Source organism: Penicillium cosmopolitanum (genome assembly GCF_028827165.1).
Source record: "Penicillium cosmopolitanum strain IBT 29677 chromosome Unknown utg000011l:1.0-3548175.0:1.0-3550911.0, whole genome shotgun sequence".
NCBI lineage: Eukaryota > Fungi > Ascomycota > Eurotiomycetes > Eurotiales > Aspergillaceae > Penicillium > Penicillium cosmopolitanum.
The window spans coordinates 1,210,747-1,235,488 of NW_026622681.1; the positions used below are offsets into that span (position 1 = coordinate 1,210,747).

General features: G+C 49.4%; 10 protein-coding genes across 10 annotated transcripts; 2 read left to right on the forward strand and 8 right to left on the reverse strand.

Annotated features, from left to right (window-relative positions):
- Window positions 1–1,248: 1,248 nt before the first annotated feature.
- N7509_011940 (Hsp70 family protein) lies at window positions 1,249–1,743 on the reverse strand (the record flags this gene model as incomplete). The annotated part of the gene is made up of 1 exon (XM_056636577.1): window positions 1,249–1,743. One exon carries the CDS (start codon window positions 1,741–1,743, stop codon window positions 1,249–1,251), a length of 495 nt encoding a protein of 164 aa, XP_056482607.1.
- Window positions 1,744–3,015: 1,272 nt separating this feature from the next.
- N7509_011941 (uncharacterized protein) lies at window positions 3,016–3,896 on the forward strand (the record flags this gene model as incomplete). The annotated part of the gene is made up of 3 exons (XM_056636578.1): window positions 3,016–3,090; window positions 3,148–3,449; window positions 3,512–3,896. 3 exons carry the CDS (start codon window positions 3,016–3,018, stop codon window positions 3,894–3,896), a joined length of 762 nt encoding a protein of 253 aa, XP_056482608.1.
- A 1,043-nt stretch (window positions 3,897–4,939) lies between these two features.
- Window positions 4,940–7,928, reverse strand: N7509_011942 (uncharacterized protein; the record flags this gene model as incomplete). Its single annotated transcript, XM_056636579.1, has 3 exons — window positions 4,940–4,981; window positions 5,050–7,333; window positions 7,384–7,928. 3 exons carry the CDS (start codon window positions 7,926–7,928, stop codon window positions 4,940–4,942), a joined length of 2,871 nt encoding a protein of 956 aa, XP_056482609.1.
- A 282-nt stretch (window positions 7,929–8,210) lies between these two features.
- On the reverse strand, window positions 8,211–8,657 carry N7509_011943 (YjgH family protein; the record flags this gene model as incomplete). Its single annotated transcript, XM_056636580.1, has 1 exon — window positions 8,211–8,657. One exon carries the CDS (start codon window positions 8,655–8,657, stop codon window positions 8,211–8,213), a length of 447 nt encoding a protein of 148 aa, XP_056482610.1.
- A 1,017-nt stretch (window positions 8,658–9,674) lies between these two features.
- N7509_011944 (DUF1479 domain-containing protein) lies at window positions 9,675–11,179 on the reverse strand (the record flags this gene model as incomplete). Its single annotated transcript, XM_056636581.1, has 2 exons — window positions 9,675–10,841; window positions 10,913–11,179. The coding sequence occupies 2 exons, from the start codon at window positions 11,177–11,179 to the stop codon at window positions 9,675–9,677; spliced, it is 1,434 nt and encodes a 477-aa protein (XP_056482611.1).
- Window positions 11,180–12,156: 977 nt separating this feature from the next.
- N7509_011945 (transmembrane amino acid transporter protein-domain-containing protein) lies at window positions 12,157–15,671 on the forward strand (the record flags this gene model as incomplete). Its single annotated transcript, XM_056636582.1, has 9 exons — window positions 12,157–12,184; window positions 12,345–12,518; window positions 12,590–12,831; window positions 12,905–13,551; window positions 13,946–13,959; window positions 14,024–14,106; window positions 14,185–14,540; window positions 14,601–14,829; window positions 14,886–15,671. The coding sequence occupies 9 exons, from the start codon at window positions 12,157–12,159 to the stop codon at window positions 15,669–15,671; spliced, it is 2,559 nt and encodes an 852-aa protein (XP_056482612.1).
- A 657-nt stretch (window positions 15,672–16,328) lies between these two features.
- Window positions 16,329–17,281, reverse strand: N7509_011946 (Bax inhibitor-1 family protein; the record flags this gene model as incomplete). Its single annotated transcript, XM_056636583.1, has 3 exons — window positions 16,329–16,923; window positions 17,004–17,074; window positions 17,132–17,281. The coding sequence occupies 3 exons, from the start codon at window positions 17,279–17,281 to the stop codon at window positions 16,329–16,331; spliced, it is 816 nt and encodes a 271-aa protein (XP_056482613.1).
- A 311-nt stretch (window positions 17,282–17,592) lies between these two features.
- On the reverse strand, window positions 17,593–19,421 carry N7509_011947 (EXS domain-containing protein; the record flags this gene model as incomplete). Its single annotated transcript, XM_056636584.1, has 5 exons — window positions 17,593–18,621; window positions 18,675–18,764; window positions 18,813–18,986; window positions 19,051–19,194; window positions 19,266–19,421. The coding sequence occupies 5 exons, from the start codon at window positions 19,419–19,421 to the stop codon at window positions 17,593–17,595; spliced, it is 1,593 nt and encodes a 530-aa protein (XP_056482614.1).
- Window positions 19,422–19,542: 121 nt separating this feature from the next.
- N7509_011948 (uncharacterized protein) lies at window positions 19,543–20,313 on the reverse strand (the record flags this gene model as incomplete). Its single annotated transcript, XM_056636585.1, has 1 exon — window positions 19,543–20,313. One exon carries the CDS (start codon window positions 20,311–20,313, stop codon window positions 19,543–19,545), a length of 771 nt encoding a protein of 256 aa, XP_056482615.1.
- A 1,901-nt stretch (window positions 20,314–22,214) lies between these two features.
- N7509_011949 (DUF3759 domain-containing protein) lies at window positions 22,215–22,861 on the reverse strand (the record flags this gene model as incomplete). The annotated part of the gene is made up of 3 exons (XM_056636586.1): window positions 22,215–22,456; window positions 22,538–22,669; window positions 22,846–22,861. 3 exons carry the CDS (start codon window positions 22,859–22,861, stop codon window positions 22,215–22,217), a joined length of 390 nt encoding a protein of 129 aa, XP_056482616.1.
- Between the last annotated feature and the right edge of the window lie 1,881 nt (window positions 22,862–24,742).

Sequence of the window (24,742 nt, forward strand, 5' to 3'; positions counted from 1 at the left end):
AGGTTATAGTACTCTTCACCGTGACCCTCGTATCCACAGTTGTGATTGGCACAGCCCCGCCACCCACGTGCTAGTTACCGCTCTTGGACAACTTGAAAGTCTAGATCTCGATAGGCACCAAGTGGTGATGATCTATACTTATGCTATTATGCTATTATGCTATTTGGCGAGGATAGTCCATGGGTATCCTTCAGGCACAAAGACAGAGGGAGTGGACGACGATTGACGAAAACCTTCTAAAAATGCATACGAAAGCTCTCTTCGCTGATCACTTCCCCTAAGGCCCACACAGTGAAGTGTAATTTTCCGTCTTCAGCTTTCAAATTACATTTGATCTCAAATTGCAATTCGTGGAAGATGTGGCCCCCGAACTCCCCGTACCTGAACTTTGTTAGATCGAGGGACAAGAAGTTGACAGGGATGAAATCAAGTTTCACATCTATTTACTCGCAGTTAGTAATATGATCGCTACTTGCCAGATTTAACACAAGCCGAGCATACCATCAAACCCAATCATAGCCGACAGATCCTCCTGCGCACAAGAACAAACAGGAACAAAAAGCATCTTAGTCCCACCATGCTGGTGCATCTTAGAAAAGTCCCGATGGTAGAAATGTCCATCCGCATAGGGTTGGCCCTAAAATAACCTGCATTAGGGGTCTTCGTCAAGTGCAGTTTAAGCCTTTTGAAATAAACCTGTCTTACCTTGAGTATGATCCAATCAATATTGTTGCCATTTGAATGAGGATTCAACCCTCCCAAGCCGAAACAAAGAAGAACTAGCAGTCATGGCATACTCACGGGTTTATCGTTGTAGGTACTATCACAGATAGCTTCTCCGATTGTTCAAATCCCTGACGAAATACCTTCTGAACGTAAGGTGAAGATCCTGAGACCCCCGACCAGGATAATTTTCTAGATTGCAACAGTCAGTCTTTAGGTACAAATTCAATACAGTAGATACACCTACCTTGATCACTGAATAGCCATACTTCCAGTTCGTAGCCTTGATCTGTCAGTTGACCAGACGTATTATATTGAAGATTCCTGGATCAAATAGAGACCGTACATCATCATAACTCAGTGAAAATAATAACTTGAAACTCATCTACCTTCACTGGAGGAGATCCTTGAAAATTTGATTGGCATAGAGCCCGTGACTAGATATGTTGTAATATCCTTGTTGGTAATAATTAGCCAGGCGTCTAAATTGTTCTCGGTAGAATCTTCCTCCATCGTAGCGAGAAATCAGTATACGTAAAGAAGACGTACCACGGTCCCACCGCCACAGTCACAAATCAGAATCCCATCACCTCTGTTGGCCTTGAATTCCGAGTCGCTCTGTATTTGGCGATAATCAAAAACAGACTTTGAAGCAGCCTCTGACTCTGACAAGTCTGTACCCAGCGTATCTTGATCTCTCTTAAATCCCCAAGCATTAGTCACCGCCCGTCTGATCAATGCCCGCGCTTTTTGGGACCAGGATGCAGGGAAAGTGAATTGAAGGTGAACGGAAGCAGAATCTAGTTTGATATCTAGATTCTGTTTGAGCTCTTCCCATGTAAATTCCAACACATGTCGTAGGTACTCCGTGATAACTTGCTCGGCATATTGGCAATTGACAGGAAACAAAGCCGGGTGAAGATCGCCTTGCAAAGTTGTGTTCATCAGTACCTCATCATCAAACTCATCCAAGCTTGAATTATCATGCAGCAAAAGCTTTGTCCAGAAGTAGGAATTCATGTTGGGGTCTACGTCAAAGGCCCAGCATGTTGACTTCATGGAGAAACTTGGGTTGTCGGCAAGAAAGGCAATCCTGGATGGGATCTTTCTATAAGCTTCATTGTTCGGCGGCCGAGGTGGAATTTGATGTCCACTAAGTTCTCGCATGCGTGTGTTTTTGCTACCCGGTACTATAATGATGCATATTGCTGAATTTGCATGACTTAGTCAAGGCCCCAGTGTATTGAATCACCCCGAGTCTTTCAAAACCTACTTGTGCCTGTGGTTCCATAGTCAAGCCCGATGATGACTTTGTCCGTAGTAGCAACTTGAAGTTGGGCAGACCCCATGGTGCAAGCAATTGTTTATTGCAGATAGTTGATCTTCTCTTGATGTATGAATATGAAGAACGTGAGATACCTCCCCGTAAGGTCACTTATAAGTCATTTTCTAGTCATTAGCCCGCTACAAAGTACAGAGACATTCAAATGGGCGAGCCTGCGATTCGCCGTTCTTGGCACGCATTTTGAGACAAATTCTTTCTGAGTGGCCATATGGCGTTCATTCCAAGTCTGCCAGGGACTAGTTTGATTCCTTTGGAAGACGAAATCTTCCCTCCTGACCATAATAGAAATCCCCACCAAATTAATATTGCTCGCCGTTGAGTTCGGGACATTTACAAAAGTGAGAAGTTTCTGCTACATCTGTCATATCTGTGATGGGCTAAATGCTTTCTTGGGCTTGTAATTTCCAACAAATTCATGAATGGTGTTGGTTATCGGGAATGCTACAGCCACCTACAGGCCGCGGGAACACTAGTACATTTGACCAATCCCAATTGATCATGCGGGCCACTATTCAGAAGTCACCTGGGAACCTCTGAAATGAGCTCAGAGTTTGTCTTAGGTATACCGGGCCTGGAAGAAACCCGTAGCCCCGAATGACCGAGTCGCAATTACTCCCGTTATTATTTCCGTGGCTAGACATACGGGAAGGCTATGAAACAGGCAGAGCAGTAGAACAAAGAAATGGGAGTCACGATACGGGATCGCTGTTGCCAAGGCGGAATTTGAGACAAAGAGTGTAATCCTTTCAAGACTACCGCTGAGAGGGTGGTTTCGAAAGACCGAGAAGTTCTCATGGAAAAGGGGAATCATTCTTTTACTACTTTCCTTTGAAAGGATTTCGGATATCTAGTTGGTATGTTGCCAGATTTCTGCCCTCGATTCAATTCTCAATGCATCGATTTCCTTTTGGCAACTTACCTACATACTGCCCGAAATTCCGTGAGCCATGGCACGTCGCAAAGCGAAAGCACCTCCAAAGGCAAAATCAATGACTAGAAAGCAGTCCCACACCTCATACGGGGTGAGAACGTCTTTTCCAAGCTCAGAAATAAAAACCACAAGCTAACGCTTAGAATAGGGCTTAGAGGCGGACCAGTTGGGCCTACGCGAGAAAACACCACCACCATTAGATGTATCCTCCCCCGAAACCGATTTAGGCGACGGTTGGGGAATACCCAAAAAAAGAAAAAGAGATTACAACCCGGATGACGGCGACAATGAAACTATTACGGAGCTGGATGACAAGATAATGATGGATCCGAAGGAGTATATCAACAGGCTGGAGAAAAAAGTCGAAGAGCAAAAGGAGCTTATCATACTCTTGGATAGACAAGTGGGGGATCTCTTGTATAATAATGCCAACACGCTAAGAGACGCCTGGTATATGAAAAAGACTCTCCCGCCTTCGGCCATTTGGGGACATGGTCTGACTCACTAAAAAGTTGGATATACTGGTGCCACCACAGGGCACTCAACTATAGTAACAAGGGCATTGGGAAGTGGAAGGATGTTCCAAGTGAGACAAAAAAGGTAACCATCGCCAGACTGAAGGGATGGGTTGTTCAGGGGGACTTCGATGAGATCGTATCACGAATGCCTCCTAACTTTCGGGAGAACGCCCTGTTATGGTTTGCTCAAATGCTCATAACCAAAGAATGCCTCGAACTGTTCTTCGGAGACAGCCCATTTTGGTATATGAAAGGGGCAGTTGGGGATGATAGTGACGAGACTGGTGTACGAGCCTTTTCCTCGCTCCCTGAAATACATGACACCAAGGTCAGTCTCTCGCACTCAGAATACCTTTTTACCTGCTGCAGGTCGGATTAATGGAACCTTTTTTTTTCTTCAGCCAATATCCACCTTGCTGATCACTGGAGAGCTGTGACAACAACTCTGTTAAATACGACATGGGGTGGACTCTTCCACTTACATGATCCTACTCCCGTGAAAGAGATCCTGCCTATTCGAACCGCAAAAGCCAAACAGTTCGCTGAAGCAAGATGGGCTGACAAACACTTTCAAAATTTACTTGGAAGTTTTTTAGATATCGGCAAAGAGTCGTTTTGTACACGCTACGTGGACATGGCTCATCTATCAATGGGGAAGTCAACGACATCAGCGTCTCTGACATGGCGAACACTAGAAGATGGCCCAACCCTCCAAGAACAGGCCATTTACCTCAATTCTATCGTCGCTCTCGGGACGTTGAGAGTTCACATTCGCATAAGCTAATCGACAATCCCTCAAGTCTCGAAAAACGCCCCATAATCGCACTTATTTCACCGACCTTTGTACAAATTGGAAGGGTATGCACATTAAGACCTGGTGATACGGTCAAAAAGGCGGAGGTCATTATAGATGACCCCCTAGGACAACCTGGAGATTGGTGTGAATCGGATGTAGAGGCCGAGGCAGCTTGGCAAAAGAATCTCCCAGCTGATATGATGAAGAAGAGAAAGACACAACTAAAACGAGAACGAGAACAAGAACAAGAGGCCAGAAAGACGAAGGAGGACAACAAAGAACTTCAACAGACTTCCACCTGGGCATTTCAACCTTGACAATTACTTTTCAAGACTCGATGCCCAGCTGTTTTTGCGATTGCATCCCTTTTCTTATGTATCTTGCCTGTTATACCAGATTGCTCAATTTTATCATTCAACACTGGTTCTTTTTCTGGTTTTACTGGAACCCAATGGATTGGGACTTCCTGTGCAGGTGTGGCTGTCACTAGTAACGATTCCTCTACGAGATCATCTCAAAGAATCAGGTAAACCCATGAACACTAAATAAATTCTTGCTCCCAAACCGATAGATTACATCCTTAAATCAGCCAAACAGGTATATGCATCTCAAACGTTTCTATGGAACTAAGTAGCTTTCCAGAGCAAGTTGACTTGCTTTTTCCGGGCCTACCAGACATGCGATTAGCGTTGAACAAAGGCAACAGGGGGATACTAGAGAGCAAAAGGATACTTACAACTGGGGCCAAGAAGATGACACCCCCAGTCAATGCCACTACAGTCAAGACCAACTGCAACTTGGAGAAGCTCTTGCCCAAAACATCGAATGCCTGACTGGGGGTAGCGCGAGTTCCGAAGATGTCGCCACCGTATGCAAGGACTAGGCTGGTGCTCTCCAGTAATGTGGGACGAGAAAGCACATCTTTGATACCAGCGACATCACGTGCGTGCGTGAGGTACCATTTTCCATCGAAGTCAAGGAATGGTGCGTAGCGGAAGAGTCCCTCTTCAGCCTCGGCAGAAGTTGGGTCTCGGTCAACGGGGCGACGAGGGTCCAGAACAGGACGGGGGATTCCGACGATGGAGTTGGAAGATGGCAGAGTGCAAACAAGCTGGCGGGTGGTGATACCTTGGCGGGTTTGGGTCACGATCATGTGGGAGATGGGCTCTGCGATCATAAATGATTGAGAGACAACATGGGGAAGTGGAAGGCTATCGGTGCCGCTGCCGTGGAGACTGGAGTAGTTTCCGGCCGCGTCTAGGGGGCCACGGTCGTTGGCAATGGAAGACTCGTAGAGCTCAGATATGACCAGCTGGTAACCCTTGGCGGAAGATTCGCCAATAGCATCTCCGAAAAACGAGTATGCGAACCAATTCTCAGACATCACAGACGAAATAGGCTGCGTAGGATCCACACCAGCCTGGGTCGCTGAGTGAAGGACCTTTCCAGAGACGCCATCTAGAAGGTAAAAACCGGCAACGTGATCTTTCTCATTGACAGCTGTCACAAGTACCAGATTCGTACTGAGATACTTGTACAGAACAGACCGGTTTCCAAGAACCTTACCAATTGATGCGACAGGATCATGCGCGGGCCGAGCAGTTGCCTTGACGACCCTTTGGCCCGACGGAGGAACAAACTCCCACACAGGCGTCTTGTTATCACTCTCAATCCAGCCAAGGACCCGACCATTGGCACTAGTGGTAACCAAAAACCCTGTAATATCGTTGAATGGAGTAACAGGGCTGCCGTCCTCTCTGATACCAACAGCACCGAGGCGAACAAGCGAAGATCCATCTGACACCACAAAGTTGGCAATGGACTGAACATTTGTAGCTTCGAGTGGGGGTTGGGTGAAAGTTTCGCCTGTCGAGGCATTGATTGACACATAACTACCGTCACTGAGATCAATGATAACTTGCCCCGGACGAGCGGTGATATCTTTGACGTCCCATGCCTGCTCCGACGCCTGGACACTCCACATCACCGAGCCTTGTCGGCCAGTATCAAGAGAATAAACTCGGCCGTTGCGGGTGGCCACGACGACAGGCTTGGCGACTCCAAAGCTATCCAAGTTGGTGACTTCATCAGACAACACACTACTGACGATACGCTGCGGCAGCTCCTTGAGCCAATCGGGCAGGTGCTGGAGGTCACGCACATGACGCTTGACACGGTGAATGTATGCGCCATGAATGCTATCATGTCCCTCAACCTCCAGCTCATGAGCGAGGTCTTCCTTCTCTTCAGCCTCAACCCAGATGGCAGCAACAGCTTCGATCAAGGCCTCGGGGCGAGTCCACTCGATCTGGCCATTTCGAATCAATTGCCAATCTCCAGAATCCCGCAGAACGACAGCTCGAACGGCCACAGATTTGCCCTTTGCGACGACTTCGGCTACTGCAGCCTGAGCATAATCGGGAGATGAGGCATCCACATTCCAACGCCCGATGATACCATGCGAGGCGGAAGAGACCACAACAACTTCCGAGTCAGCGACGCGGGTGAAGTAAACGTTGGCATCGATACTGCTCGTGGCGATCACAGACTGGCCCTGTAGGTAAGGCAGCTGATAAGCCTTGTTTACAGCTGCCGACTTCAGATCTACGTGGTAGACCTCCGCCCATGCCCCGGATCCAGTCTTATAGTGAACCAAGAAGTGCGGAAGGGAGTTCAGCTTGTGAGGGGCATGGACCGTAACTTGGCGTATCTCCTCACCGGAAGTGTTATCAATGGCGAGAGAGCTGATTTGCTTTGACCCAATAACATTGATTTTGAGGGACTTGTGCGCCTTATCGGTCCAGATAATCAATGGGGACGCAGTGTTGGCTCCAACGAAAAGGACAGATTCGGGCCCCGTGATATCACCTTCAGTGTTCAAGACCTGTTGGCCAGTTTGGCGGCCAGTGATGGGGTCGAGTGCAGTAACCTTGATCTTTGAGCTCTTCAGAATACCCGATTGGAGCGAAATGTAGAAGACCTCAGAGGGAGAAGACGAGACCTGGAATGGAATATCTCCGCTGGAGGATAATGTTAGCAGTGCCAGAGTACGGGGACATCTGAAACAAACCTTTCATCGATATATTCCCACTTCACAGCTCCCGAATCGCCATCGAATCGTCTGACGGAGCCAAAGCTTTTGCCAGAAATCAGCGCAAGCGTGTCTCTAGTGTCAGATGTCGCTGTGGCATCCTCCAGTTCGAGAAGCTCAATGTCAGCAACGGTATTGCCGTCAAATTGCTGGTCCCAAATCAATTTCCCATCTTGAGCACCCCACGACGAGATGTAGTCTCCTGCTGCACCAACAACCGCGTTGTTTCCATCCAGGCCACGCAAGAGACCGGCCCCGCCAGCCGGAGAAGCCGATCGCGAGATGTTGTGTCGCCAGACCAGTGCGCCATCACGGGGATTGACTGCGCCCAGGATCGACTTGTCGGACAAAGTGTAGAGGAGTGATGCGTTAGAGGCGGAGGAGGGCTTGAGGAAGAAGGTCGAATCGGGGGATGGGGCACCGAGGAGGGCGTGGTGGAAGTCGATGTGATTAACCTCGTCGGAAAATATGGCTGCCACGGGCGATACGCACGCAGCAGCCAAGAGCGCCGCTTGAAGTCGCATGTTGTTGAACGAGCGACAATCCGGGAAGGGGGCGAGAGGAGAGGTGGAGGTGGTGGGTGTTGTCGACAGCTCTCGGCGGAGGAGATGCCCCGGACGGCAGCTAGGCGGAACGCATTCTTTTACTCCACCAGCACTCGCACCAACCTCATCTCCTCTCAACTCAACATCTCGACATCCTTGAATTCAATAATCTGTGCAAAACCTAACTGGAATGCGCTCCAATGATGACCAAAACAACTTGATTGATTCTTCTTCGCTTTTCTACTGATCATAAACCCAGCATCATTCTTCCGCAATGGCATCCACTTCAATCTCAACCAGCATGTCATCATCCACGAAGCTATTAGCTACTACAATCATAGTCGCAGCCGCTCCAACCTGTCCTCCATTCTGCTTCCCCAGAACTTCCCTGAATGCCTCGCCAACAATCCCACAATCCTCTTTCCTGCTCACGAACATCCGACACCGAACCACACTCTCCGCCCCTTTCCCACCGACCGCTTGAATAGCTTGAATGATCTCCTCCAATGTCACACGTGTTTGCTGTCTGGCATCACCTGGATACCTGACTCGTGGTGCCTCCGGGGGAGAATCGGGATCTGCGGCAGTCGAGCCGGATACAAATATATGCTGTCCATGCCGAACTGCTCGGTAGTAGCCGAACCGAGCTTCCCATGGGGAGGAAGTGCTGTAGAAGCGTTTAGCTTCGGAGCTTGCTTCTGGAGACATGATGTAGTTTGTGGTTGATAGCTCTGGGGCTATCCGTCAATTCGAATGGAGTGTTTGGGGTGCTAGGTCATCAGCTTGCGAGTCAGCTTGTCGAGCTCGGATGTCCGGTACCTCAAGTCGTAATTAACTTGGATTGTAGAAGATCAGTTGGGACTAAATTTTTGATATACAGTTTTCGAAGTGGCTTTCGATCTCGTTTTATGCTGCCCCGCTACTCCCGTATTGTCCGGGTGCGAGTGAGTCATGCATTCCATTCTTTAGGGGCGAGTGGCTAGCAATACTTCAAGCGGGAAAGAGGGGAAACACTAATATCTATCGTTGAAGACACCATACATCAACTAGTATGAAATAGATATTGAGTTCAACTCCGAAACTGGTACTAGTATCAACCTTGGAGGGCTGCTAAATGGACCATATGCCCTTCTGTATCCAGATTAGTATGTAATGTCCATACAACTTTGGATACACTTAATGTAATACCTCTATAGCGCTGTAAAAGTTTCTAGTCCCTTGTTGACCTCTCTAGTCTCCGCCTTCCTATGGTGGACTAGTACCTATCCGAGATTGAATAGAGTAGCTAATCTATTCTATGCCAGGTAGGTACTAGTCTGGTATTAGAAGACAGTAACTAATGGAAGACAATAGGCAGTTAGAATCGTTCGCAGTGCTACTGTAGACATAGATTGAGTATATCTAAATTTGTATAGATATTACATACTAATCTGGATTCAGAAGGGCCCATGGTCCATTTAGCAAAGAGAGTGGTCCATTTAGCAGCCCTCCAACCTTGGAACACATAAACTCACTTAAGCTTCACAATATGTACAGCTCTAACTATCTCACTCCAGTTGCTTCTACCTCATCTATACCTGCGATCGATTAGAACAGCGGTACTACTACTACTATCTAAATGCTTATTTGAGATGTAATACGATGTTTCAGTATGAATGCAATATCCCTCTCATTTTAAAGAACTAATAACACCTTTATATGAATACATGCAGTTTAATCCTTATTTTACAGACCAAAGCAAGCCTGGTTGGCAGAGCGCACAGCTTCCTTTTCACCCTCGCTCATAGAATTGGTGATCTCCCAGGGCTTGTTACCAAGTCCCATCGCACGCTGCCCCTCGGGATTCAACGACGACCACTGCAGAGCACCGTTAAATCCTCTCTCACCTGCACCTCCAGCTCCGGGGAAGTCCCAGGGAGGAGAGTAGTCAAGAGCTGCTTGGCGCTGCTTCTTCAGGTAGTCAATGTTCATGTCACACAGAGGAGTAGCTGGAATGTAGAGAACACTAGAATCACCTGCCCCGCGATGTTCCTTGTCCACTGAGTGTAGCATATCACAGTGCCAAGCGACAAAATCACCGGGCTCGACCTTCGGGACAGGGACCATGGTCGATTCCAGCTCAAGCTGGGGATGTGTCACTGGGTTGTACTCCTGGCAAGCGCCCGGAACAGAGCCGGGGAAAGTGTTGTCTAGGTTGGGTTGTTGGGTTTGCACATCGAAGAATGGTCGTAGGATAGTGTATGCGGTGCTGTGTCGGATCATTGGGCAAACATGTAGTGAACCTTCGCCGGGGGCCGTCTCGGACATGGATAGCCAGCCCTGGAAGAAACGCAACATCGAGCAGGCACCCGCACCGTTGTACAGGTCCATCTTGGCACCCAAGCGGTGCTTCACATCCCATGGATCATAGGCTTCCCAGTTGCCCTCAAGAATCTGTTTGTATACACTTGAGTATTCTGGATCTTCCCAGCGCTCCAGCGAGCCACCGTCGATATGGGGACCGAGTGTGAACTTGGCATCACCAGGATCGCGAATTCGCAGGCGATCTCCGTAAGTGAGTGGATTGGATGTCGAGACCTTTGTTTTTGGGTCCGATGAATGCCACAGGCGCTGCAGGAAACGCTGAGAATCCAGCATGTTGGGATGCGCGCGAGCCTCCGCCTGCGATGGAGTCCAGTACAATTCGTAGACGGCTGGAGACTCAGCCGGGAAAGCCTTCACGCGGTCCTTGTTGGCTGCGACGTACTCTTGGATGCGGTTCTTGTAGTCACGCGCCTCTTTCCGGGGCACGACATTACGAATAACCACAGTGCCACGGTGACGGATTTCTTTCATCGTAGCTTCGGGTATTTTGCCTGCCACAACATCGGCATATTCTACCGATGGAATAATCTGTTATACTATTTCAGCAAATGCCATCGATTGTGGGATTGTTGACAGCTATCTGGAATGATGGGACATACGTCGCTGCCTTTGGTCTTGATCTTGTCGACCTCTTCTTCAAGGCTAGGCAAGAGCCGCTTCCAGCTCTCGGTCAAAGCCTTTTCATTTTTCTCGAACAATCTTGTCTTCAGATCACGAAAACGCGGGGGGAGAGGCTCCGGTTGGTAGTCTGGTCTTAAACTGGGGAAAACCGATGAAATATCGCCGGCGGCTTTAGTTGTTTGGGCCGCACTAGATGTCGATGCGGCGCGGGCAACAGTTTTTGAAAGGTGTCGAGACATCGCCATGATTGAGTATTGGATGGATCACTGAACAAAGAGATATTTAGGGAGCTAAATCTTGTCCTTTTATACGTACGTCGCCATCGCGGGGTGTAGATCACTGACAGGGCGGCAGTCTACTATTTTAGGAAATCTTCCCGGCGAAAGGCGGTTAGGGTACCAAAATAAGACTAGCGCTTTATTTATATCTGTACAAGATTCAAGTTGGTGGTAAAACGTATCTCATACTCGTAGTCAGATATTGAAGGAGGCGAGTTGATTCTTCGGTTTCGGATGATCACACTACCAGTCACCTCTCATTGCCACTCCAGGTTCGACTCCAGAGTTTGGATATTCCCTAGATCTATTCAGTAGACCAACTGGCAATTGATGACTACTACTTTCTCACCTACCCATTCGCTGGCCATAACTAATATCGAGGCCTCGAACTCGATATCGGGTCATTTAAAACAGCCAAAAAAGATACTTCGCTCAATACATGGAAGTAGATAGATGGAAGTTCATCTGTGGCCAGTTGACCCTACACGAAATGTGATGCACAATCGAGGCCTCTTATTGAAACAGCGATGACGGTTCAGATATCAACAAGTCAAAAAGAACCCGATTTCGCCATGACGGTAGGTATATACGAAGGTGCCGAGAATGTTCCCGAACTTGAGTGGACTGCCGGGTTAGGAAATTTACCCGCCTTGATGGAGCAGAGTGAATGATGAAGTCATTTTCCATTGGAGATGCGGGGCGCTCGGCATTGCGCCGACTTGCCGGGAAATTCGTTGTTGAAGCACAAGGGGAAAGGTATAGCAAAGCGGTCACTAGAGCATAATCATTCTATTTTTGTAGATAAGGCGAGAGTACCAAAAGTAGGATCTTTCGGGTTATATAGTCTTAGAGTTAACTCCCTTGAGAAGTGATCCCTCCAAATAATTGATTCGAATAGGGCAATTCTAGCGATGAACCGTCTCCCCTCTGCCGATCTATCATTTATGGGCAAGAATGAAAGATGCTCTGCATGTAAGCCGTCAGATGATCCGGAAGAGCCAAAAAAGCAAAGAACTAGAACCTAATAAAACGGCAAAAGAGCCGAGTCTTGGCCTACACGTACTTCTCGGTCGAGGTATCGGTTAAATCCCACGCGGGGTGCTCTAAAATGGCTATGCTACGCGCTGTAAAGGGACCCGAAGTCCCACCATAGGTTCCACAGGGTACCCCGGCATAAAGAAGCAGACGGATCCGCAGGAGAGGGGAAAAGTATCTCTGAAGGAAATCATCACTTACCCAGAAGCTGATAGTACTATGGCTTTACCGGTTCAGGGTAGAACTGCCATCATTACTGGCGCAGGCTCCGGTAGGTCACATTTCTCTCATTAAACGTATATTGAAATAAAAGACCTAAAACTTATTCTCATTGCCCGCTAGGCATCAACCTCGCATTTGCCAAGTTATTGCTAGAAAATGGTTGCAACGTCTTGATCGCGGACTTGGGCTTGCGTCCCGAAGCTCAGGTGCTCGTGGACAAGCACCAGGCTGGACCTGTGAGAGCTGTATTCCAAAAGACGGATGTGACAGACTGGTCACAGTTGGAGCGGATGTTTGAAGTTGCAGAGAAGGAGTTCAATGAGATCGATATTGTCTGTCCCGGTGCGGGGGTCTACGAACCGGTAGGTGTACTCACCTATTCTTTTATGATATTTTCGGGCCCGATTTTGCTAATCAGGTCTACGATTTGAACAGCACTGGAGTAACTTCTGGCGTCCTCCTGGTACTGCACCCAGCAAGGACTCTGGCGGTCGCTACGCCCTGGTGGATATCAATATCACACACCCGATCCGCACGACACAGCTGGCGATTGCTCATTTCCTGCGCCACCGTGAAAACGGTCGTCCCAAGCACATCGTCCATATCTCCAGTATCGCTGGACAGAATTCTGCCTTTGCGGCCCCGATCTATGTGGCAACGAAACACGCCATCAACGGCCTCGTGCGATCACTTGGTAAACTCGAGAAACTGGGTATCCGAGTCACCGCCGTGGCGCCCGGAGTGATAAAAACCCCTCTTTGGACAGATCACCCGGAGAAGCTGAAGATGGTGTTGGATAGTTCCGACGAGTGGGTGACTCCCGAGGAGGTTGGCGAGGTGATGCTGGCCCTTGTGCAGCAGGAGCAAGTGAGCGAGGTCATTGGTGATCGGTCCGGAAAGGGCAAGCAGTTCACTGTGTCTGGAGGCAACATCTATGAGGTCTCCAAGACGGTTCGACTGGTAAATGCGTTCAACGACGAGGGCCCCGGCAATCGGCCGGGAAACACTGCGTCCGACCACGCAACGGTGGAGGAGGAGAGTTTCGGACTTTTAGCGCAGCCGGGATGGGGACGATCCAAGCTGTGAGAAGTTCCCAATGTGAGGTAGTCAGAATGAGTCCATATCACGCCATTCAACAACAATGACTATGATGCCATCATGCACGAGAAGCAAATGTAGCATTCCCAAATCAATTGCACTCGTAGAGTACATAGAGGAGAGTAAAAGCGTGGCTGTGGGTGCGGGCCAAGAAAGTCCAAGTCAGGTGCTATCGGCTCCGATAAGACGAGGCCACTTGGACTAACCTTCGAAACCCCCCAAGCCCTTTCCTCTCTCTTCCACGCGTGTCACATCTTGGCTCCGCTCTTTGTGGTCGCTGGAAGGTTTTGTACCGGGCCAAATTACCACAGAGGTATCAGCGACGATTCTCTAACGATGGAGGCGGACGTGGGGGTTGGCCCTGCTGGGACCTCCCAGAGTGGCCTTCGACGGTATGTCTGAGAGTCTCGGCCTTGCCTTGCCTTGCAATGAAATAACCAGATATACGTATTCCAGACGTCCAAATCGAGGAAAACGTGAGACTGGCATCGCTGGCGACGCCAGCTGGTCGAGCAGTGTCATCAATCTCGTCAATACCAGTGAGTGGAAACGGTCGATATCTGGCGACGACTTGGATGTTCCCCGGTGTCACTAACAATGCAACTTTACTTCGATAGTTATCGGTGCCGGAGTTCTTGCCATGCCACTGGCTATATCACATATGGGAATTCTCTTGGGAACATTCGTCATCCTTTGGTCTGGGGTCACAGCGGGCTTCGGTCTCTATCTACAATCGCGATGCGCTCAATACCTCGACCGCGGAAGCGCCTCTTTTCTTCGCCCTGTCGCAATTGACATACCCTAACGCTGCTGTTGTCTTTGATGCCGCAATTGCCATCAAATGCTTTGGAGTGGGTGTCAGCTATCTCATTATTATCGGTGACCTGATGCCAGGCGTCGTCAACGGCCTCGTTGGAGGCGACCCGGCCTTTGACTTCCTCGTGGATCGTCATTTCTGGGTAACCGCCTTCATGTGAGTTACAATCAATAGACCCGATAATCTTCTATGTTGCTAATAGGCTTCCCCGAATAGGTTGATCGTGATCCCCCTTTCATACCTTCGTCGGCTAGACTCATTGAAATATACGAGTATTGCGGCCTTGGTGTCAATGGCCTATTTGGTCGTCTTGGTCGTCTACCACTTCATCAAGGGCGATACAATGGCGGATCGTGGCCCTGTTCGTGTGATCCATTGGGCAGGCCCGGTCCCAACTTTGAGCAGTTTCCCAGTGATCGTATTTGCATTCACCTGCCATCAGAATGTAGGCTCCTCAAATTAATGTGTTTTTCCTCGCATATCAGCTAATCGAATCGCCAGATGTTCTCAATCCTCAACGAAATCAAGAACAACAGTCATTTCCGCACGACAAGCGTCGTGTTTGCCAGTATTGGCGGCGCGGCGGCCACTTACATTCTCGTCGCCATCACTGGTTACCTCTCTTTTGGAAACAATGTCGCGGGCAACATCGTCGGCATGTATCCACCAGGCATCGCGGCAACAATTGCACGTGCTGCTATTGTGATGCTTGTTGTCTTCTCCTACCCACTCCAGTGTCACCCTTGTCGGGCGTCAGTGGATGCTGTTTTGAAATGGCGCCCGAAATCCGCGCCTCGATCAACAGAGGGCTCACCACACCGACACCCATTGCTGGGCCCACGCGGTACTCGAACCGTCGAGCCGATGAGTGACTTGCGCTTCTCTGTCATCACCACCACCATTCTTATCCTGAGCTACCTCGTCGCTATGACTGTTTCCTCCTTGGAAGCAGTGCTCGCTTACGTTGGAAGTACCGGAAGCACAAGCATCAGTTTCATCCTGCCAGGTCTTTTCTATTACAAGATCTCTTCACCTGATTCTCCCGCCCATCGCGGCCTTCTCAAGGACGACGAGGCAGCTGATGACCTATCTGATGAAGAGACTCCTGACGATGAAGGCGAGGGCTCTCTTACTCAGTCATTGACAGGTAGTGGCTTCTTGCCTCGACCTGCTCGCCACTGGCGCAAGACAATCCTGCGCCGTCTCAGCCTAGCCCTTGCTCTCTACGGTGTCGTGGTCATGGTCGTGTGCTTCATCACCAATACATTCTTCATTGCATCCCCTTGAGGGATAATAATTAGCTCGCCCGCTATATGCTGTCATTTAACTTCTTTCCTTTTCCTGCACGCTGAAGAACGTGATACTTTTCGTCTACCTTTACAAGTCCATAGATATTCTCTTCTTTCTTTTCCCTCTTCGTTCCTTTTTTTGTTGCATATTTGTTTCATTTCAGCATTCCTTCTTTGTAAATTTCCTGCGCGAATCCTTTCATTTACATTTCTCGATTTCGAATTACGCAAGACGTTTGGAGCTGTTAATTGACACTTGCTTGATTTGCTTACATCCTTGATCCATTGGCTACCAATACTTGCAAGCTGTGCCTTTTTAAAGTAAGAATCGAGATAAAATGAGTTTGACATAGTAATTAATGAATGCCCTTTGCAAGCATAACAACAAATGATTGAGTTTAAGAGAACTGGAAAAATGAATATTCCGAAACAGAGCAGAGCAGATATAAACAAAGACAACTTGAAGAAAAGCCAAATAGACATCATGCTCATGAAACCAGCACCGAGAAGTGCCTAAAACTGCTAGCTATTCAAAGTGACGTCTCGATCAAACCCGCCCGACGATCCAAACTTCAAATCAGGAAATCCTCCAATCCATTACCAGGGGCAGGAGACACTGCATGCACATTGGATACTGAGCTTAGCTTAGATTAGCTTAGTTGTTGTTGGAGCCATTCAGGATACGCAGAATGGACATGAACAAGTTCAGCACATCGAGATACAGCGAGATAGCAGCAGCAATTTCCTCCTCAACATGGTAGTGGCGCATAACCAACTGGGTATCGACAAGGATGTAACCCGAGAAGATCAGCGCGCCCAGGACACCGTACACGATCTCAAGGGTACTGTTGAAGGGAATGAAGGCCGCGACAAACCCGAACAAAATCATGAACCAAAGTGCGCCGAAGAGGTACGGCATCCAGTCGGTGAAGTCGTACTTGGTTTGGCAAGCGAAGAGGGTGAGGGCGACGAAGATGCCCAGTGTAAGTACGAGCGCTTGCACGACGACTCGGACTTCGTAGAAAGATGTTGCTACGCTGACGGCGTAGGCTTCTAGAAGAGTGAAGCCGGAGAGGAAGAGTAGGTTCGTTGGGTAGGATTTGCGCTTCCAGTATGTTGCCAGCATGAAGCCCAGTGCGCCGAAGACGGAGATTATCATCAGCCAGAAGTTGGACTGGATCCAGGTGCGGTAGGTAGCGTTGAAGAAGGAGATGGAGCTCATGATGGTTGTGAGGAGGATTTGGACGGTGCTGGAGAAGTAGATGTTAGCAGGTTTCTTCTTTCCTTCATGATAGTAGTTTGTCGTTTTGTTAGGAGAGCGGGGACATACAGAATCGAGTACACCTTGCGGACGAACTGCATGCGAATTTCGATGGTCCCCTCCGCAACAGTTCCGCCGAACTAACGATATATTAGTTCTTGTTTCTTTACCACACGATCATACATCTCATTGCATACCTTGAAGTCATCGGGCAAGTTGTCGTTCTCGCTGCGTGGCTCCGGGTCTGGAACTGCTGTCGCCTGGTAAGACGGAGGTGCTTGAGTGTATTCCTGGTCCTCAAGAGAGTCCCGCGTCGGGGCGCGCTCGTATCGCGCGTTAGCAGCCATGATATCGATCTCCAGCTATCTTGTTCGATGGCAGAAGTTGATGAGAACGTTGAGAGATGCAAGGGTGGGAGGGAGGCTGAGGCATCAATGGCGGCGGGATGGGGAGGCTCCGATGCCATGTGACGTTTAACACGTGACTTGATCTACACCACAAAGCGGGCCCGTGGAGTCGAAGTGGGACTGAGAACTATAAGATTGTACAAAATGGGAGAGCAATGTAGATATAACAATATGTGCATTTCATCACGAGATGACTGGAGTCTATCTGATAGTTCTAATAATTTGGTTTCACCTCATTGAATTCATCAACCCTACTCGACGATGCGGCGCATGGTTGGGGACTGCCGTTCAGTAGGTGGTAGTTGTGATTCTTCATGCGCAGCATCGGCTATGGATCCAGAATCATCGTCGGTAGTCAATGCGACATCCTCATCCTCATCAGTGGAGTCGTCTGGAGTGTGGTGTATCTCATGAGACATGCTAGCGTTGGACATGTAAGTCGGGAGCCGACGGCGCTGGAAGTCCTGGGCATGTGCCGAGGCAACAATAGTCCCGACGCGAATGATGCCAGCAGAGGGGCGTCTGTTCCGAGCACGTAGACTGGATGTAGTCGCGGCTCCCTGTTCGATATCTGCTGGCTGAAGGAATGGCGTCGCAACATGCTGCTGTTCCTGTAACTGCACATCGTCCGACTGGGGTCCGTCCAAGCCGGGCGTTGGAACATCCGGGATTTCGTAAGGAAGAGGCACATCCCTTGAAGCTCGGAACAAGAGCACATTCGTACAATGTTCATTCTCCACTCGGAAGATGGACCACACACCACGACGGAAAATTTCGGAGAGTGCAACAACAAAGCTTAGGACTGCCGAGTGCTGAATGTCATGAGACCAAATGGCGTAGAAGATCCAGTTGAATCGAATCACGACATCTAGCACCATGGCTGCGTAGTAAACCCAGACTCGTCGGAAGGCAATGACCTCACGCAGGAGTGGGTTCTTGGCGTATGGGTTACCCAGACTCCAATCCATGATCAAATCCCAGACTGAGGTATAAACGGCATTAAGAAGAGCGAAGGTAATGAATGACGCCTGGAACCTCGTCTGGCGGTCGATGCGATACATGCTCAGGGTTGCGTAGTACAGAACACTAAAAATATACTTCCCTAAGTTAAGCAGATGAGGGAACGCATTCTTGGTATCGGCATATCGACGAATGCATTGGAATGCTCGCCAAACCGCCGGGAGGCAGGTGAAAAATCCCAGCAGCCTAGAGTGGTTGGAGTTGCATTTGACAGGATTCGTCCAATATGAGGCGTACAGACAGAAAAATAATTCAATGTTCTGTGAAAGGTCAGCAAAGCTTCGGCAGCAGGTTTGATATCATTTGTACTCACTCCCATCGCATAGGTTTGGGAACAAAACATATCGCCGAGGAAGAAATCACGGAACTCAACCGGATATATCCCAGCAAGCAAAAGTCGCCACTGTCCTGGTTAACTCGTAATTCATTGTGCGCAGTTGGGGTAACTCACATTTGAAAAGGCAAACCACTTGCGGCTGCGGTGATACAACACGCGAGCGGGCAGGAAAACGATAGAGACAGACAGACCGATAAGTACAACAGGCCAGTATATGTACATGGAATTCATCCATGAAAAATTAAGCCACATGAAAAGACCCATGAGGAAGATAAAAAATGAAGGTATCTAGAGATTGTCAGTAAAAGCATGCCCATGAAAGCGAGTTCACCGTCCCTATGCTTCCACATACCTCTAACAATTGGCGCCACTCTAAGGTGTGCCTGGTATCATATTCAAAAACAAATGCATAGTTAATCTTCGACTTTGTCCATATCATGCAGTCCAGGCAGAATAGCAGGACGTGAAAAACGATGAGGAAATAGCCCCCGTATATCTGTATCAGGTTAGGCACATGTGACACCGCGAGCGGGGGATTGGAGGAGGGGGACGCAAGGGAGTACGAACCTGCAATAAATAACTCGTCCGAACCTGTTCGGACACTTCAGAAGAACCGAGACGATCGGACGCATACACCAGGCCCTGGATCGCGAAAAGCGTGCCGGCCATCAGCAGAAGACCAGAGCGGAATGTACTTGGCGAGTAATCGCCCGACTTCTTCATCTTCTGTCGAAGCTTCGAAACCGCAACTTTACGATTACCACGTTCGAAATACCGGGCGTATAAATCTTCCACAGCCACCATCAGACTCTCGATGACTTCGCTCTGTACGAAAGTCGCTTTGTTAACTCGTTCCGACATGTATCGGAGTGGTGGTCGAGCATTCACGGCTTTGTCGTATTTTTTTGTTGATCTTACGGAACGCCGTTCGATTAAGATAAGCGTAACCCTTCAAAAGTTCGATTCCACGATAGAACTCCTGAAGGGCATGCTTCAGCTTCCTCTTAGCAGACCGGTACGACACGTCGTTTGGCGGATCCTGCCGCCGCATGAAATCCCTTCTGTCCTGGATGAACTCCCGGTCTCGGGCATTGATGTTTGGCGTTGCCATTTGCGCTAGTGCCTGGGAGTTTTTCCCAAAACGAGTCTTCCCAGTGAGTGTGTCTTTCAACCGGGCCCCGTTGAGCTTTCCAAACCCATTCATTCGATGATCCTCGGGGTCACTCCTATTCGCTGTCTTCTTGGCGGCCAAAACTTCCTGCATTCGTTGATCTCTCATAACGTGTAGTTGCCGACGGAGAACCTTGAGTCGATCAGTAGCCTCTTGTTCCTTCAGTAGATAAAACGAGTCGATTTTCTGAAGCTCGCCATCCAGGAACGCATGAAATTCGTCCTGTCGTCTTTCAACCTCAACAGCTGGGTCCAGCGCCGTTCTTTTGCCAAGAGTTTCAACTTCAGCATGAGACAGAACACGCCGGAGCAACTGCGAAGTCCGCTTGACCGAGCTGGTTTTAGTAAGGTCTCCGCCATCGGGACTGTGGGCGGTTGGTTGTCGAGCGAGCGGGGGGGATCTGATCCGGGGAGCCGTCGTTATCGGGAAGGGGAGGCGGAGCATCGAAGGTAGCACGGCGCGCTATTACCGGAGACGGAGTCTTGATGTCCCGACGAGCTGGCCTGGGGGGTATTAAGTCCTCTTCTGGGTCAATCGCAGGGTCTGGCAGCTCAAACGATCCTGATTCCGAGGCGGGTGCGACTTGGGGTGGAGTGGCGAGTATGCTTCCATAGCTGCCAACGGCGTCTGAAAATCGAGATCCTGGGGTCCTCAGTGGCTGTCGTTCACTCCTTGGAATTAATTTTGGGCGCGAACCTTGGGGGGCTGTCCTGGGGGTCCTGTTCAGGTTGGAAGGGCTGTTCAAACTTGTTGTCGCATCGATATTTTTGTCGGAGGCAGAGGGGGGCTAATGAATCCGTTGCGGCATGGGAGGAAGGAGGGGCGGGTTGCCGAAATGACGGGGTACGAGGGCTCCGATGGGACTTTTGAAGAGCACGAGTGATGGCCTTGATCTTCTTTTTACCACCCTATAGTGATGCGATTGTTAGCGCAAGCGGCGCTTCCCCGTGAGGGAGCATGACATACCTTATAGTCGAGATACTTTGCCCGCCACTCAGGAACCAAGTCCTGCTCGAGCTCTCTGTGCGAATGAATCAGCCACTGGAATGCCCAGCATCACGAGGGAAAGGAAAGAACCAACTTGGCGAATTTCATCTTGACTAGTGAGTCACCGTCATGGCAGGACTGTCTCAACGGATCGATGGATGACGAGCCTGAGGAGGGGGATGGGAGAGGTTGAAAGAGAGGAATGGAAAAGCTAAAACCTGATAGGAGGGGAAGTCAAAGCAGGATTGATTGCCAGAAACTTTCCAAGGTTAGGCGCGATCAGCCCGCGTTAAGAAGGGTGGAGAGCGCAACGGCGTCAAGATAAGCGGAAAAGTATGCTAAGAGGTAAGCTAAGATCTCCTTGACCTTCAGAAATACCCTAAAGCTCCCCACATTCAAAACAAGGTGTGCCTGGTCAAGAAACTGCAGAACAAAAGTTCACTTAGTCGGGATCTGCCAGTGGCTCAAGAAACGCCATCCCGTTCGGAAAAATAAAATCCAAAGGGTACTAGCCTCTAGGAGAGTATTTTAGGATTTGCGACAATCACCGAGCCCTATCGCGGCACGTGCGGAGAGAATGAGCTCATCTGGGCTGACGGAAGTCCTGAATTCGAAGGCATCAAGAGACTCCATTGGTTACAGATCTTCTCTGATTGGTCGCTCCAAGGAAGCTCAGAGAGGGTCCACTTGGTTCCGGATTCCGATGGGCCTGTGGAATCTGCACCTGCACCTGCATCACTTTCTCTTAGGGCCTTACGCGAACAATCACCCCGGAGAAAAAGTGGGAAAAAGCAATATACGGCGGAAAAATAAGAAAAAAGAGTGCCACTATCACTACCAATCAAATGCATCCACTCCAAAATTGCTAATAATTGATCCATCGTCTCGAAACTATCGAGGATCTACATTTGGCTCGGAATGCGGTGTACACCTCTGGAATGCTCTCGGCGTGTTCTCATGGCAATCACTGGCTAGAAGATATCTGACCCTGCAACCCTGAACCCCTCAGTTGGACTGCAGGAGACATTGCATACGTATTCCCTCAGGGCCCGACCCTACTTGCCCCGAAGATCGTGCAGAAGCTGGTGCATCCACACGAGGAACCCGCATACGACACAGCTATGATGCAACGAAATAGGACACCGGTATACGAAACCAAAAGGGAATACTGAATACGAGTAGTACTAGTATATATGTACGGATACTTTTTTGGTAATGCATTTCATTTCATTGCTCGATCCACTTTCCCGCCTCTGTACATATAACTCGGCGTACTCGTGGCCGGAAGATATCTCATCATAAATAAAAGGAATATTCGTCATGCTGTCCGAGGGAATGCTTCAAGTTCAAGTTTCCATTTACCAGCGGCGCTCCTGCTCGAAGCGGGGATGACGAGGGTAACGGGAGGGGTCGTACTCCTCAGCGCCGTGGTCGCGCTCGTAGTGCTCCTCGTACATGTGGTGGGCGTTCTTCTTGGCATGCTCGCGAGCCTTGATCTTGTCAACCTCATCCATGCCCTTGCTCTCGGCAAGCTTGTCGACCTCGGCGCCGACAAGGCCCATCAGGGCCTCCTTGGCGAAAGCGTGCTTGACAGTCTTGCCTATATGGAAAAAAATCAGATTAGAATGATAATTCCTCAATGTATTCTTGTGTGCGTGGGTTGCATCGCTCTATCACTTACCCTCCTTGCGCTGGTGGTCCTCGTAGGCCTTCATGCCGGCAAAGGAAGCGGCACCAGCAATGAGCTCGTGAGAGAACTTGCCCTCGTGCTTCTCGCCGCCGTACACCTTGCGGTGAGCTTCGTCAGATTCGCCTGAAAAGATACTCGTCAGCCCGGTTCATTTGTAAATTTGTTCCCGTATCCAGAAGGTTGTCATTTGCCTATGCATGCATAGGGCTATGCATAATACAAGGACGTCCTTGATGAATGCACCGGTATCTATGCAACATAGACAGGTGTGTCAAGGGAAACACGAAGGGAAGTCTTACCCCAGCCGAAAGCCATTGTGATTATATGAAGAGTGATTGAAAGGGTTTCTTAAAGATAGAGTGTGATGAGAGATAGAAGACTTCACTTTGGAGGGGGGGAGGGGAGGCTCTTATACCCAAAACACAGCTCTACAGAATACTCCAGAAAGGCTACGTATTCAGCTCAGGATATTCAGGAGCTTTCCCTTTTTTCTCCGTCTCAGCACGCGCTGACCCACCCCATCGGCGACCAGAGAGGGCTATGGCGGTTTCCTCGCAGTGCGTGTACTAATCTTAGGATTAGTCGCCAGGGAGATGGAGAAGAACCCCTCCATGATACGGCTGGACCACGGATCTGACTGACCATGAGCCCCTCCATGGGCCCGGTGGAGTGCGCAGATCGTGTCGACCTCACGGCCACAGTTGGGGGTCTGGGGCGCTGGGAGGAGGGGCAATGGGGAAGCTGATCCAGTAAAATTATAGACGGCGGTACATGCTAACCGACCACGTCGTATGAGGATCAGATCGGAGGGTCAATTGCGAGCGCCAAGACACTTGCTGGGGACCATGAGGGGAATGTCTTTCACAATCCCCGACTCATAGCGGCAAGAGAGATTGTAGGGGCTTAGAGGAACCTCGATGCAGATATTGGGAGGGGAAGGATAAAGCCGCCCAGGAAATATCATACCTAACCAAATTTGTCTGGTGGTATACTGGAGGTATACCCTACGCCTGCCTTTCTACAGAGTACTCGATATGTACACTGATGGCCATTAACAACAAAACAAACCAGGACCTCTCTGCCATACCAGAGCAGTATCCTCCGCCGTCTATTTCCGTCGAGTGGACCAAAGTGACCTCACACTCATCTGGAGCCAAAACGATACATCGTCCCAGGATGAACGAGTACGCGTCCCACAAGGCCCAATAAATCGCCGATCGGAATGAGCCAGCGGGGCCCTCTCAGCCCTACTCCATCGGCACAGGGCAAATCGCATGCACGAATTCCGCAGGCCTAACCAGATCGGCACTAGTGATACAGACTCGTACTTCGGGATACACGGTACGAAATGGAGCGTCGAGGGTGGGTGCTGTCGGAGGCCGGCGTTGCCGGGCCAAGCTTCTCTTGTCCGAGGCTTGTCCGCGCCCTATGAGGCCAGCTGTACCCAGATGGTTCTTGGCATTCAAAGCCACGTAAGTGGCGGTGAAGAGCTGGCTAGTAGTGGTAGACTAGGTGCAGGGACTGAGCACGAGTATTCGTTGTGTAAGAAGTCGACTCGTGCATAGGATGAGTACGGAGCACGATGGGAAATCACGGTGGAACCATCGAAACTCAAGGGTCCGAGTCGGCTAAATCTTTCTTCCCAATTGTTCCATACTCGTATAAACTTACATACAGTAAAGATAGTATAAATATAACAACAAATAATATACTACTGTGGTTCATTACGTATCGCACCGCCCCAGTGTGGCGTCACAGACCACTAGCCACACACCCATTCAAGTTCGTTTGGTGAATTGCAGTTGCAGTGTAGAGTAGTCCAGGGTAGAATTGTTGGATCTGTGACAGTCTATGAGAAGAAGAGACAGGGGCATGTGTTACCAGAATCATCCAGATTGAGTGTCATCTGCAGATGCCGGGATCGTAGCCCTACGGAATGATAGACCCTTGATCGTTCTTCACTATCATCTATGACGGCACTCCTTGTACTTCGAGCTGTAAAAAAAGATATTGATCATCGGTCATTGATCCCTCTGACCTCATTGGAATACCTCACAAGATGGGTGAAACAATTCGTGCCGCAGGCAAAGGGCTTCAGTGGGATCAACACTAGGCAGTGACTTTCTACCGACAGAGTAATCTGGTCGAGACATCCCTCCCACCTTCATCTCACCTCACCGGTCAGACCGCCCCATT